This window comes from Cricetulus griseus (genome assembly GCF_003668045.3).
Source record: "Cricetulus griseus strain 17A/GY chromosome 1 unlocalized genomic scaffold, alternate assembly CriGri-PICRH-1.0 chr1_0, whole genome shotgun sequence".
Classification (NCBI taxonomy): domain Eukaryota; kingdom Metazoa; phylum Chordata; class Mammalia; order Rodentia; family Cricetidae; genus Cricetulus; species Cricetulus griseus.
Genome location: NW_023276806.1, coordinates 100,180,591 through 100,200,751, shown reverse-complemented (window position 1 = coordinate 100,200,751; position 20,161 = coordinate 100,180,591). Strand labels below are relative to the sequence as shown.

At 41.2% G+C, this 20,161-nt stretch overlaps 1 protein-coding gene and 1 pseudogene across 10 annotated transcripts in view; one reads left to right on the top strand and one right to left on the bottom strand.

Annotated features, from left to right (window-relative positions):
* Elf2 (E74 like ETS transcription factor 2) overlaps positions 1-20,161 on the bottom strand; it is an 86,206-nt gene that overhangs the window by 21,898 nt on the left and 44,147 nt on the right. For 2 of the 10 annotated variants that reach the window (XM_027394933.2, XM_027394934.2), the window contains exon 1: positions 1,048-1,247. The exons of the other annotated variants lie outside the window; for them this stretch is intronic. In XM_027394933.2, the coding sequence (XP_027250734.1) occupies positions 1,048-1,105 (58 nt within the window). In that variant the 5' untranslated portion in view covers positions 1,106-1,247. Of the gene's footprint in view, positions 1-1,047; positions 1,248-20,161 lie in introns of those variants that run through there. 10 annotated transcript variants of the gene reach the window in all.
* Positions 17,251-19,175, top strand: LOC103162112 (annotated as a pseudogene).

The window sequence follows — 20,161 nt, the reverse complement described above, 5'->3', positions numbered from 1 at the left end:
CTTCCCTCCAATTCCATGCGTACATTGTCAGCTTCACTCCCGCCCAATCTTCATTGGCTCGGCTCGGGCCCGTGGTCCCGCCCCCAGAAATCAACGTTCTTATTTGGAACATCTCAGAGCGCAGATTGGAACCGCGGGCCTGTCAATCGCGCGCGTTCTGTCCTCTCCCAGGCGCTTCCGCTATGGTGGGAGGTTTGGGGGGAGGGGAAAGGGGGCTATTCCGAGCCGAGACTTCCCTGGGGCCGGGACGCCCTCCCGCCCGCCCTGCATCTAGCTTTCACCCACTGTTGACAAAAATAAACGTTCCCCCTCACTGTCCCAAAGCCCCGGGTCAGCAGCACAGAATACACCCCGTGTCCTTCCCGTCCCCCCTGAAACACCCGCCTCACGAGGGAAGGAAGGGCAGCAGCCTAGTTTCTACACCGCCGCCGTTAGCCGGGGCAGGGAGGCGCCGGCTCGGCGTCCCGCTCAGCACCGGGAAGTGGCCTCAAGACCGTTACTCCGGCGCGGCTCCGTGAGGCTGGAGACAGGAGGCCGGGCGCGTTTTGGCGGGTAGCTCCCGGGGCCGCGGCGTCCATGCGGAAGTGGCCGCTGTGTGAAGTGTGAGGCGAGGGCGGCGGGCGGCCAGCGCCCCCAGCCGCGGGCAGGGGCGGCCTCTCGGCCGGACAGCGTGGCAGGCGGCGGGGACAACAGCCCCGCTCACTTCCTGGTTCCCCGGCAACTGGGGTGAAGCGCGCAACTCGCCCGCGCCGACTCCCCAACTTAGCCGCGGCTGCCGTGCCCGGCCCCGCCCTGGCCCGCTGCCGCTGCCGCTGCCGCGCTGCCCGGAGCGACAGCCGGGTTCCGAGGCAGGTTACTCTCCAAGGTGATCACTTCCTGATTTGTCGCCTCCATTACTTCATTCACTCCCCCCTCTCCGCGGCCGCCCGGCTGACGGAGGCGGACACCGGACCGGGGCGCTGACCGCCCCGGGGGACGCTCCCCGTCTGCCGGGCGCCCCCTCGTCGGCTGCACCGATGCACCGGAGAAAAGTTCCCCTGCGCTTACCGGCCCGGATGAGCAGATCCAGCTGGTTCGTGGGTCCCTCATGCAGAGACGTCGCCATGTTTATCCCGGGGCTGGAACTGCTGCTTCACATTGACTTACACCCTGAACAGCGGCGACAGGGGAGAAGGCGGAACCCGCGGCCGGAGACACACGCCGTGCGGGCGGCACACACTCACGCACTCGCACACACTCCGACGCCCGGATCCTTGCGCGTCCTCCGACAGGAAGCGGCAGCCGGCCCGCCTCCCGCCGCCGGGCTGAGCAGCCCCACCACCTAACGGCAGGGGCGGCGGCGGCCCCGGCTGGCAACGCGATCCTTCCGCCCCGCGCCCAGACAGGAAGTCCCGGGCGCCGGCAGCTAGCGGCCGCACGGACACCTGAGGCTGGGGAGCCGCAGGCCGCCCGCCCTCGGGGACGCGGGCCTCGGCAGGAAGAGGCGCACTTCACGTTCTGCGGAAGCGAAGTCTGCAAATGTCCCCTCTGGAAAAGAGCCATGAATCAAATTTTTCTTCCTAGAAGCGACCTAATAATACCTAGTCCCGCAGCTGTACATGAAGGTGGCTTTTTAACTTGTTTTGGCCTCTCCAAAGCTTATGCAGCGTACAATCAGTTCAGTTGAAAGAACTGCACTTTAAAAACTCGTACCTAGAAAATATTCTAAAAACATCACTAGGGAAGTCAGGAGTCTCCAACTACTTCAAAGACGACTTGGTCCTTTTCTCCACAGAAGTCAGAGTACAGTAGACAGGTATTTAGTAAACAACAGAGCAGTCAGCCAGCCTCAGGGAGACTGGATTAAAGTCGCTCAGTTTCCTGGTCATGAAATTCGTGTTCCCTCTCTTTTATTTGGTTCACGTGGACAAATGAACATATTCGTTCATCTTAAACATATCCTAAGTTATCCTTTAGAAGAATCCTGACAAATATATACTACAACAGGAAAGGGAAATATGCGGCCAATTAGTGGCTATAAATTAGTGGAAATGGAGGGGATCAGACCACATAAAATGCCAAGTAAGACCTAAGCAAAATGCCTTGCTTGTTTCATAATTTCTTAACATAAAAACTGAAACAAAAATGTTACCCTGAAAGTTTTCCACACACAATGTAAAATGTAACTCAAGTAGATAATGCGTTCGATAACAATTTATTGAGTAAATAAGCATCTTAATTGCAGGATTACAAATTTTATCTGAGTTAGCTGCTTATAGTTATTTTCAACAGTAATATAATACAATATTATTTATAAGTTTACCCAACACCACTGCAGCATCAGATGGGTTTACTTAAGACTGCCATGCATAGGACAAAAGGAACCAGCTAACTGATAACTTTTATTTTTCATTGCTATCAACTTGAAATAAGGATCTCCCATTGATGGGCAGCATCTTTAGCAGTTTCCGTATCAGGAAAGATAAAGAATACTAAAGGGTAATTTGTTGACTTTAGGTGGCTCGTAGAAACTGGTAACAAATCAGAATTTCTACTCCAGTAACATATTTTCCATGTATTTCCTATTTAGTACAAAAATGGGAACCAAAGGGTGGGTGGGTGTGTGTGTGTATGTACGTGTGTGTGTGTGTGTGTGTGTGTGTGTGTGTGTGTGTGTGTGTGTGTGTAGGTGGCATGTCAACATGGCTTAAAAACAATAAAACAGTATTCTCAATATAGGATTAGTTTGAAGTCTGATACACTTTTACCTTACTGTACTTCAGATATATCTGAAGCAATGTGAATATATGTATGTATGTAAGCATGTATGTGCTTTGCTGGTTGTACATCCTAATCATGTATCCATGTCTAGCTTACATTTTAAGCACCAACAGAATAGAAGCTATATACCTTCTTGCATAATAATTTATATACTTAACACATACATACACAGAAAGTAACACAAAAAGACTGTAAAACACAACATTCCATTATATTTGGAATGTATAAAAGCAGAATCCCCAAATTTAGTACAAGTCTGCCTTGCCTTAAATAGGCTTTCAAAAGCCACCAATACTTTACTGAGAAGAATAAGTAGAATAGGCTATAAGTAGCATATATACGGGCACAAACTGGCATTATGGTGTTTACCAAGCATCTAATATGTATACCTGTGTGTATATACAAATATTTATCTTCAGTTTTCAAGAATCCACGATCAAGCAGTTATTTATAAGCTGGATTTTTACTAAATATGAATGCATAGGCTTTGATGGTAGTTACCTTAAAATAAACTCAATTCTGCTAATAAAACTACAGAAAGACAATACTGTCTAAAAGTTACTTATGTCCCAGCAGAGAGAGAAAAAAAGGTAAATACCAGATCTGACTGCTTACCAAATAAAAGCCTGAATGCTAAATACTTTACCTCATTTCTTTTTATGTATTTTGTCCACATCCCTATATAATAGGCATTACTATTATGTTCATTTCATTGATGAAACGTATCTAAGGATCCTTGCTTAATGTTACAGTTGGTTATGAAAGGGTCAGAATTTGAACCCAGTGTCCTTACTCTCCACCATTTGCCAGGAATGAAACTAACATCCCTACTTATCTGTCACACCAATTTTCTCATTACAATTTCTTTTTGATAGTTCCCCCTTAAAGAGATGTAGTCTAGTCTTCCTCTCACTGGACATATTCCTCACAGCTAACAAACAGAATAAAGCTGAAGTGCCTCGGTCACAAACCCTAAAAGGAAGCCAAATACCTTGTCATAAATAACCTCAGCAGGCCTGTGATGTTGGGGCAGGAACAATAGCATGCTACCAACAACTGTAAAATGAGCTATATGGGAGACATTCTCCAACCCTAACCAAATCTTGAGATGACTAACCCATTGACAAGACTACAGGCAGCCTCATGGAAGACCCTGAGCCAGGACCATGTATCTAAGCCACATCCTAACCTTAAACCTCAAAAACTGTGGGAAGGTAGATATTTGGTATTTTAAAATGCTAAATTGGGTGTAGTTTGTTAATTAAAAATAGAAAGAATGGGTGGGTTAAAAACCATTATATTCTTCAAATATTTAACACTTATTCTTCAAATCAAGTCTTTATACTGTTGAGTATATTTATGTGTTTGTGTGAACATACTTGAGTGGCATATTGGTTAAATAAATGTCATTACATTACATTTTCATTACATTCCTTTTTTCATGAAGGAGCTACACTCAATCCCTGATAATGTAAGTAAATACAGCCATATGCTTTATAAATTCTACAAAGCATTTCAGTGAATGAACTTACTCAACTGTATTTACGAAATTTCTCCTTTGTTAGATAAAACTTCCCTCTTTAAAATTATTAATGATTACTTCTTATTATTTTAAATTAGATGTATGTCTGTGTGTAGTATGTGCACATGAGTACAGGCGCTCAAAGAGGCAGAGGAATTGGATTCCCCAGGAAATGGAGTTACAGGTAGGTGTAACCACCTGACATGGTTTCTAGGAATTGAACTAGTAACTTCTGGTAGAGCAGGACAGGCTCTTAACTGTAGAGACATCTCTCTAGTTTAGTTTCCTTTCTCAAAGAGGGTTTTTTGTTTTGTTTTTTTTCTTCATTTGTTTTATAGTATTAGTGACTGAACCTAGAGCCTCACACATGCTAAGAAAGCTCTCTGGCTGGGTAGGCTATGCTGTCTTTTCCAGTCTATAAAATGTTAACATATTCTAGATTATAAAACATATGTTTCAGATATCTTCTGTCAGCCTGCTGTTTAATATATATCTCAAATTGGTCATCCTAAAGAAGTTCAATTTTTGATGTCGAATTATACCTATTTTCCCATACAAGATATAATAATAATATTTCAGATAAAAAGTAAATTACAGAAGAATTAAGAAATATTTAGGGACTGGCAAAGATGGCTCATTTGATAAAGGCCAGAGCTAGGTCCATGCACGTGCACGCACATGTATGCGTGCGCGCGGACACACACACACACACACACACACACACACACACACAAATTCTAATTTTTTAAAGAAATATTCAGAAATGAATTATGAAAATGCAAAATGTCAAGCTATGTGTGACACAACTAAAACAGTACTAAAAATAGGCTTCAAAATAAATGATTAAGCTGCAATGCCTTGTGGTACACCCAGTTAACCCCAGCACTGGAGCGCCAAGGCAGGCATAGCTCTGGGAGTTTGAGGCCAGCCTGGTCTACAGGTGAGCTCCAGGACAGCCAGGACTATATATAGAAATGCTGTCTCAAGAAACCAAAAGTAAACAAACTAAGCATTCAATTCAGAAAGAAAAAAAAGTAAATCAAGAGAAAGGAAATAACAGGAAAAATTAAATAATTCAACTTTGAACAGAATTTTTAAAAAGAGAAGGAAGATTCATAAAGACAAAAGGTGATTTTGTAAAGACTCAGCAAGGATCATCATAAAAGTAAAAATATAATATTTAATGTGTGTGTGTGTGTGTGTGTGTGTGTGTGTGTGTGTGTGTGTATACACAATACTGAATAGATACCTACCAATACAACATGGTTTTGTTGTTGTTGTTTTGGTTTCTCAAGACAGGGTTTCTCTGTATAGCTTTGGAGCCTGTCCTGGAACTAGCTCTGGTAGACCAGGCTGGTCTAGAACTCACAGAGGCCTGCCTCTGCCTCCCGAGTGCTGGAACTAAAGGCATGTGCCACCACTGCCTGGCACAATAACATGTTTTTATGAAGCTTTATGTTAATAAATGTGGCATAAAATCTGAATAAAGTCTGTAATCACTAGAAATAGACTCATGCTTAAAGCTGAGATGGTAAATTTCAAAAACATAAATCGTAAAGAACTTAAAATCTTGTCCAAAATCATCTGTACTCAAAAAAATTTCCAGATTTGAATATCTTTTTAGGTAGTACAAAATTCTCAATTTGAAATAATAGACAATTTGTTACCAAACATGGGAAAAAATACATGAAACTACCTGTGTTCCTTTTGAGCCCAGTTTGATTCTAAAACTACTTAAGGACAATGTAAGAAAATAAAATCATGTATGAATATACATGCAAAAGTCAAAAGACCTCCCTAAGAACAAAGAACAATGACAGTGACATTGATTCTCAGATTGCAATGAGGTCAACATTTGACCATATTCATAAAGGAGGGCACAACAATCATATATGCAGCAGCTTTAAGTAAGTGATTAGATGTATGCTAAGAAACATGCGTGCACATTAAGAACAGTGCTTGCTTAAAAAAAAATAGGAAACTGAGACACCTAATAATAGTTACTCAAGGTATAAAGATATATAATCAGGCATAAATGTAAGAATATACACTAATCAAATTAAATTGGATGCTCACGTGGGAGCTAGACACAAAGCACTTATATACAAAAGATAATAAGGAATAAATCACCTTAAAGTATAAAACAAATCCAATTTTACATTTCTCTATCCCTATAAATCCTTCTCCCAACCTCCCGTGTGTGTGTGTGTGTGTGTGTGTGTGTGTGTGTGTGTGTGTTTGTGCGCGTGCACGCGCACACACATGCACACGCACACGCGTTACATCTTCACTTCTTATTTTCAAATGTATGTCTACTAAATACTAGGTATGGATATTCATACTCTGTTTCTAGACCCTCAATCTACCTATTAACTATTATTTCCCTGCAGTACATTTTTTTCTTTCACCTTTTCTCCTCTTCTCTCTTCCTCTCACTTGTTTGGTTTGGGGGTGTTTTTGTGTGTGTGTTTGGTTTTTTTTTTTTTAAGACAGGGTTTCTCTGTGCAGCCCTGACTGTCCTGGAACTCACTTTGTAGACTAGGGTGGCCTTGAACTCAGAGACCTACCTGCCTCTGCCTCCTGAGTGGGCATACACCACCACCACCCAGCTTCTCATTTGTTTTCAAGCACCTGTCTGTATCTATCTGTATGGGTGTTTCTAGGCTCTCTACTCTTTTCTATGGATCTTCTTATGATAATAACACTTTATCACCGAAGTCCTGTCAACTGATTTATTTTTAATTAAATAAGTTAATAACAATTTAATAAATTTTTAATTTTATGTTTTGTTTTTTCAAGACAGGGTTTCCCTGGCCATCCTGGAACTCACTCTATAGACAAGGCTGGACTCAAACTCAGAAATCCACCTGCCTCTACCACCACCTCTGCTACCACCACCAGGCCTGATTTATTTCCTTTTTGTTGTTGTTGTTGTTGTCGTTTTTTTAAAATAATTTGGTTATTTCTGACTTTATGTACATTGTTGTTTTGCCTACAGGTATGTCTATATTGAGGCATCAGGTCCCCTGGAAGAGGAGTTACAGACAGTTGTGGGCTGCCATATGGGTGCTGAGAATTGAACCTGGTTCCTCTGGAAGAGTAGTCAGTGCTCTTAAGTGCTGAGCCATCTCTCCAGCCCCCCTGATTTATTTTCTTAAAAATAAAATAGTTTTAACTACTTTCTTTTTAAATTTTGTATGTATGAGTGTTTTGCCTGAATATAAGTCTGTATACAACATGCATGCCTGGTATCCGCAGATCCCAGAAGAGGGTGTTGAATGCCGGGAAACTGGAGTTACAGATAGTTGGGAATGAAGCCTTAGGTGCTCTTAACTGCTGAGCCATCTCTGCAACTCCTTTTCCCCTTTTCTTTCTTCTTAGACAGAATCTCTCTATATCCACAGACCTCAACTTATGAGATGCATGACCCCTTGGGGGCGGGGAAAGTCAAACAACCGTTTCATGGGTGTCCAACATTAGGTATCCTACATGTCAAGTATTTACAATTCATAGCAGTAGCAAAATTGCACTTATGAAGTAGTAACAAAAATCATTTTATGGTTGGGGGTCACCACAATGTGAGGAAGTGTATTACAGGGTTGCAACATTAGGAAGGTTGAGAACCATTGCTCTATATAGCTCTAAGCATTGAACTTGCCTTGGTCTCCCAAGTACTGAGATTATAAAATACTCCTGTCATGCCTGTACTTTCTATTTCCTACAGCTTCAGATTCTTTTCTCCCTCTGTCCCTTTCCTTCTAAGGGTTAAATCCAGGGCGCTATGTACACTAAGCACACACCCTTCTGGCCAGGGCTACAGGCACACAGCTCTTTCATTCTTTCACAGAATGTCTAGAGCAGTGGTTCTCAGCCTTCCTAATGCTTCAACCCTTTAACACAGTTCCTCATGCTGTGTAGACCCCAACTGCACAATTATTCTCATTGCTACTTTATAACTGTAATTCTGTTACTGTTATGAATTGTAATGCAAATATTTTGGAAGATAGAGGGTTGTTGAAGGATTCATGACCCACAGCTTAAGAACCACTGGTTTGAACTCTATTGAGTTCCATATTTTAAAGTTTGTCAAGTTCTGCCAAAAGCACATCTGCATGGATTCTGACTGGAAGAAAACTGGGTTGTACATTAGCTGGAGAAGGAAGACAAGATTTATCATCCTCCGTTTTCTCATATATTTTTGGAATAAAGATTAAAAGAATAAACTTTGATCCACTTAGGTTTTCAATGAGTGAGACATTGCTATGGTAAACAGGCCACATGTGCTGTCAGATTTATTCTTAGGTACCTAATGAAGATTTTTCTATTTGGTTTGGATTTTACTGTCAGTTTATGTTTTATTTCCTTACTGAGTACTGCTGTTGAATACAGCAACCCTGATAAGTCCTTTATCAGGGTTTAATGTATGTATGAGTAGTCCCTTAGATTTTAATTGCAAAGAATGACAGTTTTGTTTTTTTCTCAAAACCTTTTAATGTATCTATGTGGTACTGGGAATTGAACTTAGGGCTTTGTGCGTTCGAGGCAAGCACTTTACAGCTGAGCCACACCTCAACACTACTTATTCTCATCATTAAAACTTTCCTCCGCTGCTGGATAGTTTTTATATCAAGTTAACCAGGCTAGAGTCATTCTGGAAGAGATATCAATTGAGAAAATGTCCCCACCAGACTGGCCTGTGGGACATTTTTTTTTTCTTAATTAATGATTTATGTGGGAGGGACCAGACGTTGCAGGTGTGCCACTGATGGGGTGTATAAGAAAACAAGCTAAGCAAATTACAGGAAGCAAGCAGAGCTCTTCCATGGCCTCTCCTTCAGTTCCTGCCACTTCGCTCGATCCTGCCTTGCCTGAGTTCTTGCCCCTCACTTCCCTCAGTGATGTATGTTACCTGGCAGTGTAAGCCTAAATAAGCCCTTTCCTACACAAGTTGCTTTTGGTCATGGTCAAGATGTTGTATCACAGCAACAGAAATCCAAACTAAAGCATCACTGTAGTCTATGTTACTGCAGTGAGTCTCCACTAAGTGATAGTAATAGTTACTGTAAGTTGGTGTTTTGAAACAGTCTTAAGCCCAAGCTGCCTTGAACTTGATACTGGTTTTCCTGAGTATTGAGATTACATTCACGAGCCACAATAACCAGTTTACTGTACATTTCTACTAATATCCCTTGTAAGGTTCCAATTAAGTCTTTTTTTAATTATTCTTTTTTAAAGGTTTTATTTATTTATTATGTATACAACATTCTGCTTCCATGTATATCTGCACACCTGAAGAGGGCACCAGATCTCATAAGGGATGGTTGTGAGCCACCAAGTGGTTGCTGGGAATTGAACTCAGAACCTCTGGAAGAGCAGCCAGTGCTCTTAACCTCTGAGCCACCTCTCCAGCCCCCGACAAAACATCTTTTATCACAATTGCTTTTCAAAACTGAGCACACAGTAGAATTATTTGAAAGGCTTGTAAAAATACGGAATGCTGCAACAGAGTTCCTAATGGAGGTAACTGCATCTTTTTTGAGTTTAAGACATCAATGGCTGTGTCATACCCGAAGTGACATTTTGCACACAGCCCTTTTCCTTATCTCACAGTTCTTACATTCTCCCTACCTCAAATTCCAAATTGTTTCCTGAGCCTCAGAGGTGGTGATGGAAATGTCTTGTGTGCTCAACACTCATCCATCACTTATTCTCAGCACCTACAGCAGCTGTGGGTCTCTACATTCACCACTATTCTCAGCAAAGAGAAGCTTCTCTCATTAAAAGTAAGGATAGCGTGTATCTATATGTATATAAGCCTAGACATTCATAAGGCATTTGAAAAAGAATAGTAAATTCCCTCCCCAGCCATGTTTTTATGAAGTTTAAAGTACCATATATGGGTGCCCTCCTGTGTCACCGCCTCAAACCAACAAGAGACAAGTGGACACATCTTGTGTAGCAGATTGGTTTGGAAGTGCATAGCATTCATGTCTTTGTAAAACTATTGGGTGTCTTTTCTCCCCGAAGCAGCCTACATGGTGCTGTCCAGCACAATGAAAGCTAGCCAGCAGACAGGAAGTCCCTAACTCAGTCCCAGCTTTTCTCTACATCTTACAACCAAAGTATACAATCTTCAGCAACAGGGTCTTACCACCTAAGTCAGGCGGGTAAGCAAGAGGAGGGGCAAAAGCCACTTTTGTTTTAGGGGACTCTGGAGTCCTAATCAAAATCACTCAGCAGTATCCACATCTGACTTGGGGTTTTGTTTAGTGAACCAAGGCCCTAGGAGCAGCACTATCAGCCTTGCAGGACATCTTCAGTCTTTCCTTTAATAATATTATTAATGGTGAAAAGATAGCAGTGTGCATATAGCTTTTTTAAAAAAAGATTTTATTTATTTATTATGTATACAACATTCTGCTTCCATGTATATCTGCACACCAGAAGAGAGCACCAGATCTCATAACGAATGGTTGTGAGCCACCATGTGGTTGCTGGGAATTGAACTCAGGACCTCTGGAAGAACAGCCGGTGCTCTTAACCTCTGAGCCATCTCTCCAGCCCAAATACAGCTTTTTTATACCTTTTTATAATTAATCCTCCCTTCTGCTCCCACAAAAATTTCATAGTTTTAGCATTATCTGTTTTATAAGTTTTCAAATTCCTTAGCAGTAGCCTGTTCATAATGTTGTTTTGACTTACGTTTTTTGTTGCAGGGGGAAAATACAACAGTTTACTAGAGGAGAAAGAAATGACCTTGAGTTATCAGAGTTATTAGACCAAAGTCCCATTCCAAAAGGGCACTAGTGATTTTTTTTTAAAACTCTCTATCGTATACTTGTATTCCTAGTGCTTATTTTTCCTTATTATTTTGTAGCACTCCATCCATTTTTCTGGTTTATTTTCTCTTTCATCAATTTTGATGTTTTTGCTTTTATCTTTATTTGGTTTGAAGCTTTCACCATATAAACATTTTACCCTTTATCTTGTAATCATAGCATTTAAAAAAAAAAAAAAAGGTGGAAAGCAGGGAAGATCAGGAGTTCAAGGTCAGCCTCCATTACACAGGAAGGTTGAAGCCAGCCCAAGCTACATGAAAACCCCCTCTCAGAAAAAAAAGGAGGAAAACAAACCTGTAATTAGTTCCCATTGGTTACTTCATTTTGTTTTACTCTGTCAGTGCCTTATTGGCATCTAGGTATAATCATATGCTCATATTAATCTTTTTTAATCTTCAAAAATACTTTAGGTGTTTTATTTTTATGTGTATGTGTTTTGACTGCACGCATGTATGTGAGCCACTTGCAAGCCTGGGTCCTGCTGAGGTCAGAAGGAGGCATCAGATGCCCTGGAACAGGAGTTATGGATGGTTGTCAGTCTCAATCTGGGAGCTGGGAACTGAACTTGGTCTTCTGCAAGAACAAGAAGTACTTACAAGTAGTGAACCATCTCCCTAGCTCCACAAAATAAATTTGTAGCTACAGTATTTTCCAGTAGGTTATTTGCCTTTTTATTATATTCATTGTATGGGGTTTGTATGTACTCATGTGACCATGCTCATGCCATGGTCCACTTGTGGAGGTCAGAAGTCAACTTGAGGGTGTCAACTTGCAGGGGATCTTTCCTTCCACCATGTGGGTCCTGGGGATCAAATCCAGGTTGCCAGATTTGGTAGCAGGCACTTTACCACTGACCATCTCAACAGCAACAATTTATTTTATTTTTAAAGATCTTTCTTTTTTCTCTTTCTGTTTTTTCTGTCTTTTTGAGACAGGGTCCCACTGTGTAGCCCTGGAATTCACTCTGTAGACCAGCTTGCCCTCAAGCTCAAGAGAGTTTGCCTCTGTGTCCTGAGTGCTGGGATTAAAGGTGTGTGCACCACTGCCTGGCCAGATTTCCTTTTTTAAATTCATGTGTCTGTGGGAGTGTGTGCCGTATGAGTATGGGTTTCTGCTGAGGCCAGAAGAAGGTGTCAGATCCCTTAGAGCAGGGGTCACAGGTAGCTGTGAGCCACCTGATGTGGAACCATGCTAGAAAGTGAAAAAAGTGCACCTAACCTGCTGGACTCTCTCTCCAGCTCCCCCCCACCCCAAATCCTATTAAAGCAACTTGCTTTACAACTTGGTTTTGCTTCTTCTACTTCACAGCTGTGTCAGATGTACAGAAGTTAATGATTACACTTCAGAACTATTTCTCTCATCTGTTTAGGATCCCCTTTGTCCTAATTAAAGATGTTCATAATAAATTCTTTTTTTGAAGATTTATTTATTATGTATACAGTGTTCTGCCTGCATGTATCCCAACAGTCCACAAGAGGGCACAAGATCCCACTACAGATGGTTGTGAGCCATTGTGTGGTTGCTGAGAATTGAACTCTGGACATATGGAAGACCAGCTAGTGTTCTTCACCACTGAGCCGTCTCTCCAGACCCTGATAAATTCTTTTTATAAATAATATTTCCTTCAGTTAATACTTTTCTGGTGAAATGCTTGTCCATTTAATAAATTTTATTTTTTGTTCTGTTATTTATCTCCTGTTTCTACTATTTGGTCTACTTTTGGTGAGTCTATTATAAATAGCAGATGTGTTTGATTCATACTATTAATTAGACATGTTTTAAACTTCTATTATCATGATTTATGATTTCAATATCCATCATTTTCCACAGTTGTTAGGTTGGATGAAGTTTAATTTATTCCCTTGTCAAACCCACAACTTAGTATTTTTTTTCTTTTAAGATTTATTTATTTATGTTTACAGTGTTCTGCCTGTATGTATGTCTTCAGGCCAGAAGAGGGCACTGATTTCATTACAGATGGTTGTGAGCCACCATGTGGTTGCTGGGAATTGAACTCGGAACCTTTGGAAGAGCAGGCGGTGCTCTTAATCACTGAGCCATCTCTCCAGCCCCCAAACTTAGTATTTTACAAGCTGTCTTTGTTTTGTTTTGTTTTATTTTGAGACATGATCTCGTGTTGTAGCCCACACTGTTTCAACCTCCTGATGGACAGAATCTCAAGCATGTGCTACCACACTCAGTGTCAAAGCTACAATTTCTGTTCTGTTCACAGTGTATGATTTCAATCCCTTCTGGCCTTCTCTCTAACCACACCTACTGCAGTGGCTAAACTAGCTGAACTCCAACTGCATAGCTTGTCAGTCTCTGAATAAACCACAAATTTCTGGTTCATGATGTCTCCTCAATAATTAAAAAATAGTCTATTGTGACATTATGGAGCACATCATACAAGTTTAATCAAATCAAATCAAATCATAATACAGCTGGATAAAAGTTCATGAATGCATGAATTCATGTAAATTAACTGTTCCCTTTGAATCCAATGAGTTCCACATCCTTGAATTCAACCACCTAGCTGAAAAATATTTGAAAGGGGTGGGGGCTGCACTGGACTGGAATAACCACAAACAGTCCTGTATAGCAACTATTTATAAAACATCTATATTGTACTAGGTATCAGAATGACATGATGTATGGTATACAAGAGATTGTGTGAAGGTTATTCAGAAATACTGCCATTTTGTAAAAGAAAATTGAGTGGCATTGAGGCTTCTAATTCAAGACAAGAGCTTAATATGTAGCCCAGGCTGGTCTTGAACTCACAATCCTTCCACCTCAGTCTTATAAGTACAGGAATTACAGCATCACCCACAGAAGCTGGTACTGAGGGGGAGAGAGAGAGTCCTAGAATCAGTGCGTCAAACAGTTGGACAAGGTAGCACATGCCTGTGATCCCACACTTGAGAAGTGAAAGGCAGGGAGGGTGGGGTTTCAATAATCCTCTATTACACTGGAAGTCCAAGACCAGACTGAGCTACATAAGACCCTGTCTCATAGAGAATAAAAAGAAAAACACTGTTTTCCATATGCTATTCTTGTCATCAAAGAACACCCATAAAAGCACATAAGCACCACCAGATGGCACTAAACCACAGCCAGACTTTGAATTAATTTGGCTAACATAGAGCAACTTGTAGAACCCATCACACACATCCACACATTCCTTTCACTCCGCACTGCCATTCACTTTCCCCATATCTTACTCCTCTGCACAAATGACCCAAGTCAGTTCACCAATTTACATTAATAGTACATTTCCAAAAATTCAAACCATTTCTTGTGCTTTGGACTGTTGGGAAGTATTTACTGCCTCATATATTTATTATCCTAGTTTATCTCAAAGTTGTAGTGCTAGTCTATGCTAAAAATGCCAAAACAAACTGGAAAAATGGAAGGCAATCTGTTCCAGGAAGTAAACAGCATATGTGGGAATGAAGCAATGGCTCTGCCATTAAGGGCAACTCTTCCAAAAGACCCCCACTTTGGTTCCCAGCACCCACATCAGGTGGCTCACAACAATCAGTACGTCTAGCTCTAAGAGATGCCATTCCCTCTTCTGGCCTCCAAATTAACCTGCACACATGAAGCTTACACTCATACAAATAAAAAAAGATACTTTTCTTTCTTTCTTTTTTTTCTGAGACAGGGTTTTTCTGTGGCTTTGGAGGCTGTCCTGGAACTAGCTCTTGTAGACCAGGCTGGTCTCGCACTCACAGAGATCCACCTGCCTCTGCCTCCCAAGTGCTGGGACTAAAGGCTGCCACTGCCTGGCTAAAAAATAAATACTTTTAAAAAGAAACTTGGGCCAGACAAGCAGTGGCACATGCCTTAATCCCAGCAGAGGCAGAGGCAGAGGCAGAGGCAGGAAGACTTCCAAGTTTGAAGCCAGCCTAATCTACAAAGGGAGTTCCAGGACAGCCAAGAATACACAGAGAAACCCTGTCTCGAAAATATAAATAAATAAAATTTTAAAAAAAAGGAAGGAAGGAAGGGAGAGAAACTAGGATATGTCAAGACCCAAAAATCTTTTTAAAAGCTTGCATATACATATTTATATTTACAAAATTTCATGACTGAGTGTTTTTGCCTGCATGTCAATGCACCACCCTCAAGCAGTGCCTATGGAGATCAGAAAAGGGCACTAGATGCCCTGGAACTGGTAGTAAACTGTTTGAGCCACGATACAGGTGCTGCAAATCAAACCTGTGTCTGCTGGAAGAGCAGCCATCGATCTTAACCACTGATCCACCTCTCCAGCCCAACACCCAACAGAATTTGGATTAATAGAAGCAGTTAAAAGTGTGTGTGTGTGTGTGTGTGTGTGTGTGTGTGTGTGTAGAGAAGGAATATGATACAATTCACCAGAAGCTTGAAGGTGTACTCTTGAGCTACTAACTCTCTGGGTTTAAATACCTGCTTCTACACTTGGAGAAATGATTTAGCCTAGTGTTGCTGACAGCAAATTATGTTAATATATAAAACACTCAGAACTATTCCTAGCAATAGAATGATGAAACTTCTTATATTCGAAAGATTTTGTCCTTTATTTTTGTTGCTGCTTTTGGTTTTCCCTTTACTACTTCTAAGTATGCAAAAAGGAGGCACATTCAAGACACAAGGGGGTGAGCCTAGGCCCTATCCCAAAGGCTATGATAGACTCTGATGACCCCCTATGGAAGGCCTCACCCCCCTGGAGAGCAAAAAGGATATGTGATAGGTAGGGTTTAGTTGGTGGGGAGGGTGGTAGGTGAAGAGTGGAGGGAGAGGGAACTGGGATTGACATGTAATACAATGTTTCTAATTCAAATTTTTAAAAAAATCAAAAAAAAGAAACCTAAAAAAAAAAGGAGGCAAATTTCAGTGTCTTGAGCTCTCAAAGTAATCCTAGGCATAGTAACACATGTCTATAATCCCAGCACTTGAGAGGCAGCAGCCAAGGCAGCAGGGAATCTGCCAAGAAAAGGGGGGGAGGAGGGGGAGGGTAACTCAGCTCTAGATGCTTACATAGCATTTACAAGGGCTTGAATATAATACCCAGCACTGCAAAGAAAAATAATAATAATCCATTGAACTTCATCCTGTGTACAATTAGAACTCACTTTAAAGGTAGAAGAGGGGGAGACAGAGAGAAAGGAGGGGAAAAGAAAAAGACAAAGGTAGAGACATATCACTTCCATCACACACACACACACACACACACACACACACACACACACACACACACACGACACACACAATGACATTTAGGAATGCTTATTCCATGTGGCTTGCTAGCTCCTCTGCCCCTAACACCATTAACTGCCAACCATATTCTCAATGATGAAATTTATTCATTTATTTATTTTCTTCTTTTTCTTAAGACTTTTTTTTTGTCTCTTTTATGTAGCTCTAGATGACCTAGAACTGGTTTTGTAGGCCTAACCCTAACCCTAACCCTAACAAATGTGACCTAAGGGGAATGGGAAATGGCACCTGTGCCTCCCTCCACTGCTTGAGAGGAAAGATCCCCAGTTTACTTCAGTCTGTTTCTAAATGATATCTCCAAAGATATATAATCTGATTTATGACAAGAAGCCTTGAAGTATGTTGAACACACATGTCCCAAAATGCAGACTGCTTATCTCATCTGTCACTGTAGCCTGTGCCTTAAAGAGTCCCTGACACACAGTAGGTAACCAGCAGGTGTTTATTAGTGTTGGAAGGGTGCCCTTGCCAGTCTGAGTGTGGAGGTCAGAAGACAACTTTTAGGGACATTTCTTTCCTTCCACTACTTGGGTTCTAAGGAACAAACTCTCAAACTCACATCTTCAGGGGCGAGGTAAAGCACCTTTAGTCACTGAGCCAAGAATTAATTAAAGGTAATAATGTATCCTTTCAAGCACATAAAAGAATTTTAACACCCTCTCCCAATAACTACTGTAGTAATTAAAACAGAGTAAGAAACTACAGTGATTATTGATTGGATTTTTAGAGTAACAGCAGCTCTCTTTTCCTATAATTGTTCCCAGCAGTCAAGGGAGGCTATCAAAGAATGTCTTATGACCAACATCATTAGTATCACCTAAAGACATTGGTTAAGTCAAACCACAGACCCACTAAATTAGAAACATGGCCTACCAACCAAGTATGGTGTGAGCTGCTGTAGCCCTATGTTCCAGGAAGGCTGAGGCAGGAGGCTCATTTGACCTCAAATGTTAGAAATCAGCCTAAGTAACAAACATAACAAGACCTCATCTTAAAAAACAAAATGAAACAAACTCTGTTGCAGCATTCCGTATTTTTACAAGCTTTTCAAATAATTCTGTGTGCTCAGTTTTGAAAAGCAATTGTGATAAAAGATGTTTTGTCGGGGACTGGAGAGGTGGCTCAGAGGTTAAGAGCACTGGCTGCTCTTCCAGAGGTCCTGAGTTCAATTCCCAGCAACCACATGGTGGCTCACAACCATCTGTAATGAGATTTGGTGCCCTCTTCTGACATGCAGGCAGAACACTGTATACATAATAAATAAATAAACAATGCTTTTAAAAATAAACAAGATGTTTTGTTATACAGACAAAAGATGAGTGGCAGTTAAAACAACAAATGGGGTCAGCAAGAGGGATGAGTAGATAAAGGCACCAAACCCAAAGCCTGAGAACCTGAGTTTGCTCTCCACCCAGACTTACATGGTGAGAAAGGAGTACTCTGAGCATACTCAAAAATAAATAAATGAAATAAAAAAAATTAAAAGCATGGATGACAACTGGCTTCTAAATGAAGCTCACATGTCAATTTTTAAATTCAAGCATCAACAATGATATTAATAATATTTGTGACTTCTTGACTAATAATAAATGCATATTTCACACCATGCTGCATTTGTTATCGATACCAAAGTAGAAGTTACAGTCAGCATTACTTTGTAATGACAGCAGTAAAACAGACCTTCCGGGCTTGATGTGCTAATGGAGAGACACCTGCTCTGACACCACAATGGACAGTCTGACAACTCGCCTTAGCATGTGTGCTGCCTGGCAGTGCTAGGTATTTTGCTTTTGATTTTTAAAACATTCTAAAAGAAGATTCACAGGCTTCACCCTATGGCCAACAAGTTCCACAACACAGGAAGACTGGAAACCCTCACAGATGTTAAGCAGAGCATCAACACTGTGCCTGCTTTCTTCCCAGTGAAGCACTCCTTTACCAACCTGAACAAACATTTGCACAAAGATATTTACAGATGCTCTCCACCCCACCTCATAGCACCCCGACCACCTTACAAGATATTTGAGTTTTAAAGTTGTCTTGTTAAAAATAAAACATGATGTTAAGTATATTAATAATTACCTGCTAATTAGTAACTATAAATGAAAGAAACATTTTTACCGTTCTACTAGGGAAGTTTTACATTTTAGAGGATTTCAATAAAAACACTTGTCAACAATTAGCAGAGTTCTGAGTTCCTTACTCTCCTTTCCAGAACACTGGACATTTTAAATGTAGAAATCTGTGAATGTTAGAATGTGAATGCACACCATTACAGTTTGGATCTGAAATGTCCCACACAGATTCTTACGCTGAATGCTTGGTCCCCAGATGCTAGGTGGAACTGTTCTGGGAAAGTTCTGGAAACTTTAGTTTGGTAGTAATTTTTTCTTTCTTTTTAGAAACCTCCCCACGCTCTTTGGCCTCGGCGGCAGAAACAAGATAACGAAAGGAACGTCATCCTTTGGAAAGCGTCGCAATAAGACGCACACGTTGTGCTGCCACTGTGGCTCTAAGGCCTACCACTTTCAGAAGTCCACCTGTGGAAATGTGGCTACCCTGCTAAGCACAAGAGAAAGTATAACTGAGTGCCAAGGCTAAGAGGTGAAACACTACCGGGACTGGGCCGATGAGGCACCTAAAAATTGTCTATCGAAGATTCAGACATGGATTCCGTGAAGGGACAACACCTAAACCCAAGAGGGCAGCTGTTGCAGCATCCAGTTCATCTTGAGGATTTCAGTCAGTCATAAAAATAAAATGTTCTGGTTTCAAAAAAAAAAAAAAAAGAAACCTCACACACACACACACTTTATTTTCCTTTCTTTCCTTTCCTCTTTTCTTTTTTCTTTTCTTTTCTTTTCTTTTCTTTTTCTTTTCTTTTTTCTTTTCTTTGTGTCTTGCTTTGTTTTGTTGAGACACTCTTACTATGTAGCCCTGGCTAGTCTGTAACTCACCAGCCTCTGCCTCCCAAGTGCTGAGATGAAAGAAATACCTGAACACCATCTAAACACCTGTTTAGATTTTTCAAACAGGACCTTGCTATGTAGCTCAGGCTGGCCTCAAACCTGCAATCCTCCTGCCTCAGCTTCTCAACTGGTGGGATTACAGGAATGTATCATCATTTCAGTTCACTTTGGAAACGTTAGGAGGTGGGACCTAGCTGGGGGAACTAGGTCGCTGGAAATGGGATCTTACTGCTATCTTGTTCCGGTCCTTGTCTCTGCTTCTTGTACACCACATGCTCCTTCCTCCACAATGTTCGCCTACACAGATGGAGCCAAGCAACATAATGTCAGCTTAGTGGCATTTAATTTTAAAATGTTTTATAGAAACATTTGAGATGCTCAGGTCCCAAAGTAATGTTCTACAGCAAACAGAAGGAGGCTACCACAGGAATCAACAGACTAAGAGTTTCTGAACCCTCTCAAACGCTAACTCAACTCAAGCCTAGACCACATTATCACTAAAATTGCCTCCTACTATATATTTTTTAAATCTCTGGATTTAGCCAGGAGTTGTGGCAGATGTCTGTAATCCTAGCAACTCAGAAGACTGACAAAGGAGTTTGAGGCTCATGAACTACATAGTGAGTTCCAGGCCAGATTGAGCTATGTAGCCAAGACCCTAACTCAAAATTACATACATAGAGACATACAGACATACATATATACAAAAATAAAAAACAATTCAAGGAATTCTAAAGGCTAATAAGCACGCCCCAAAATATCAGGGCAAGGTGAGAGAGAGAAAAGAGATGTGGCAAATTCAGAAG